Here is a 2,950-nt window from a genome sequence, read left to right as displayed (position 1 = left end):
GAGGTACTCGCTATCCATTCACTCGCAGAATGCCCATTCACCTCTAGTTCTTTCTTTTGCCTGTTACCCTTGACCTTCTTGTTCCTGGAGGCTATTTCCCTCGCCACGAATTTCCCTTTGTTCCTACCACCGTGTGCCGAGCCTTTCTTCTTCCGAAAGCGGTCAGGCACTTTACTCAACCCTTATCCATAATCTTCTCGCCGAGATGCTTCCAAGTCCATGCTTCAGCCCATCGCCACTTTCCCCTTCCAGTCGCCTGGTCCCATGCTAAAAAGAGCTGACGCTTTGAACCGCGGAAAGTTCCAAAGTGTAGCGTCCTTTGGACTCCAGCTGAAGAGGTCAAAATTGCCCTCTACTAGCTTTTCCAACCGTCTTTCTTGCTCAAGGGTGAGCCTAGGCTCAATCGCCAACACTTCCCTACTGAACATATACCTTTCTAGGTCATCCATGATGCCTGCCCAGCGTTCTTCCGCTGAAATGTCTGTGAACGGTCCGTCCCATTCTGTCTTCCCGACTTCTTCTTCAACTCGCCTCTGGTTACTCCTCTGCCTTTTCGCCCGCCCTTGGTCTATCTCCCGCGTCTCAACCCTTGAGCATGCTGAGACAATTATTGTATCATTCCCTCGCCCTTCTTTGATCCACCACAATTTTCCCCACCTTCCCACAAAGCAGCGGGTACTTTACTGCAAGATGAGCTGTTGAAATGACGGCGCACAAACAGTTTAAGGTATTCCTCCCAATGATAACGTTGTACGAGGCTACAACTTGTATCACCAGGTACCTTACACGAAGGAGCTTGGCATTGTCCTCTACTCCGAAAACGGTGTCTAGATCTATATAACCTCGCACCCACACTTGCTCGCCCGAGAACCCTACTAGCGTTCCTGTATAGGGCATCAAATCCTTATTGGTTAAACCCAGCTTATCAAACGCATCCCCGTAAATGATATCGGCGGAGCTACCTTGATCCAAAAGTACCCGGCGAACATTAAAACTGTTGATCCGAACCATAACGACCACCGGATCATCTTTATGCATTTTGACTCCCTCAAAATCCGCTGATGAGATTACTATATCCGGATGCTGGAAACCAAAAGGAGCTCGGTATTGTTGCACCGAGGTTACTGCCCTGACATGTCTTCTTCTTGCCGAAGCTGTATCTCCCCCTCCGCCGAAACCACCTGCAATTGTATTAATTGTGCCCACCGGTGGGTCGATATCTTTATTAAATGTTTCTTTTGCGTTCTTTTTCTTGGTAGCCAGTGTTTCCTTCTTTTCTGAACTCGCCGTGCGGCGGCGATCCTCCCGTCGGCGATCATCCTGCTGGCGAGAGTTCCTATACCTATTTCCCTGTTGTCGCTCGCCATTCCAACGCTCATTGTAGTCATTTAGCTGCGCTCGCCCTGCTCTGATGAGTTTTTCTATCTCATTCTTTAAAGTGAAACAATCCCCTGTATCATGTCCTACTGACCGATGATACTCACACCACTTAGTCTTATCTGATTTTGGTCGCGGCGGGTCTGCTTCCCTTTCGCCCTCTTCAACGGCATGGGTCGCCTTGACCTCACGCAGCAGCTCCGTTAAATGAGCACTCAGACTCTTTCCCGACTCTCCACGCCGACGAGAGTCAGCCTGGTGCCAGGGTCGGCGATGCTCAGCATTGTCCCTCCTTGGATACAAAGGGTCTCTCGTTGTCTTCTCCGCTGCCCGGACTTTCTTGTCTCGCCTCTTACTCCCTTCAACATTGTCTTTGCTTGCTTTAATCTCTGGCGACGCTTCCCCCTGATCACCATCCCTTTCCACCTTCGCCCTTCGTCGCTTGAAAGCGTCGTCCTCCTCATCAAGGATGTACGTGTTCGCCCGCGCGCGTACCTTCGCCATCGATTTGGCCGGCTTACGACTCAGTTTGCTGTTTAGCTTTCCAGGTTGTAGACCATTTTTGAAGGCCGGGGCACAGGAATTAGGCTCCGATTCCTCAATCTTTACCGATGCAACACTGAATCGTTTCACGTATTGTTTCAGAGTCTCCCCTGCAGATTGTCGCACGTTGTACAAGTCCTCGATTGTCACTTGCCTAGTCTTGCTCGCTGAGAACTGGACGAGGAATTTGGACGAAAAATCTCGGAAGTTGGTGATGGATCCTCGCAGAAGAGTTGTGAACCACGCCTTTGTTGTTCCTTTGAAAGTCGCTGGAAACATTCTGCACTTGACTGCGTCTAAAGCAGCGCTAATCACCATCTTTGTATTGAAATACAGTAGGTGTTCCTTTGGATCTGCTTTTCCGCTGTATGTTTCGAGGACTATATTCTTCATATTATCTGGAATGGCCACTTCCCTTACCGCCGCTGAAAATGGCTCAAATTCAGCCATAGCCTCTGCCTCGCGCTCTCCTTCGTCCTGCTGCTCGTAACGATAATACTCTAGCTGTTCTTGAAGATAATCGTTCGTAACGGAATATTTTGTTAGTTTCTCACGGAAGTGAAACGGAAAACCAATTTTGCAACCAGGTGTAAACTTCAGGGATGGTTTTTGCTAATTTTGAAGTTTGGGGACGATTTTCGCAGGAAGGCTAAAGTTGGGGGACCAAAAGTGCAATTAAGCCATAAAAATACCATAAAAATTAATTAATAAAAACTATCAAAATCTACCAAATCACAATAAAAACTCATAAAATTCTGAATTAAATAAAAATCTGAAAATTCAATAAAAATACCATAAAGTTTAATTAATAATCTAAAAATAAACTTTTTCTTCACCTAAAATTTATTTCCATAACAAATCTTGAAACTGATTTTTTAAGGGTAATTTTAGATCTGAGAAACTTTTTCATAAAATATTAAAATTTAAAAGATTTGCCCTAATTATCTAAGATTTACCTAGATTAAATAAAAAACTAAAAATTCAATAAAAATACCATCAAAATTAATTAATAAAAACTGACAAATCACAA

General features: G+C 45.4%; 1 protein-coding gene across 1 annotated transcript; it reads right to left on the bottom strand.

Moving 5' to 3' along the window:
- Positions 1-615: 615 nt before the first annotated feature.
- LOC130725096 (uncharacterized) lies at positions 616-2,370 on the bottom strand. The gene has a single exon (XM_057576351.1). It carries the CDS (start codon positions 2,368-2,370, stop codon positions 616-618), a length of 1,755 nt encoding a protein of 584 aa, XP_057432334.1.
- Between the last annotated feature and the right edge of the window lie 580 nt (positions 2,371-2,950).

This window comes from Lotus japonicus, chromosome 6, assembly GCF_012489685.1.
Source record: "Lotus japonicus ecotype B-129 chromosome 6, LjGifu_v1.2".
NCBI classification, from domain to species: Eukaryota; Viridiplantae; Streptophyta; class Magnoliopsida; order Fabales; family Fabaceae; genus Lotus; species Lotus japonicus.
Note: the sequence above shows the minus strand (reverse complement) of the source record. Positions and strands in the feature narration are given on the sequence as shown.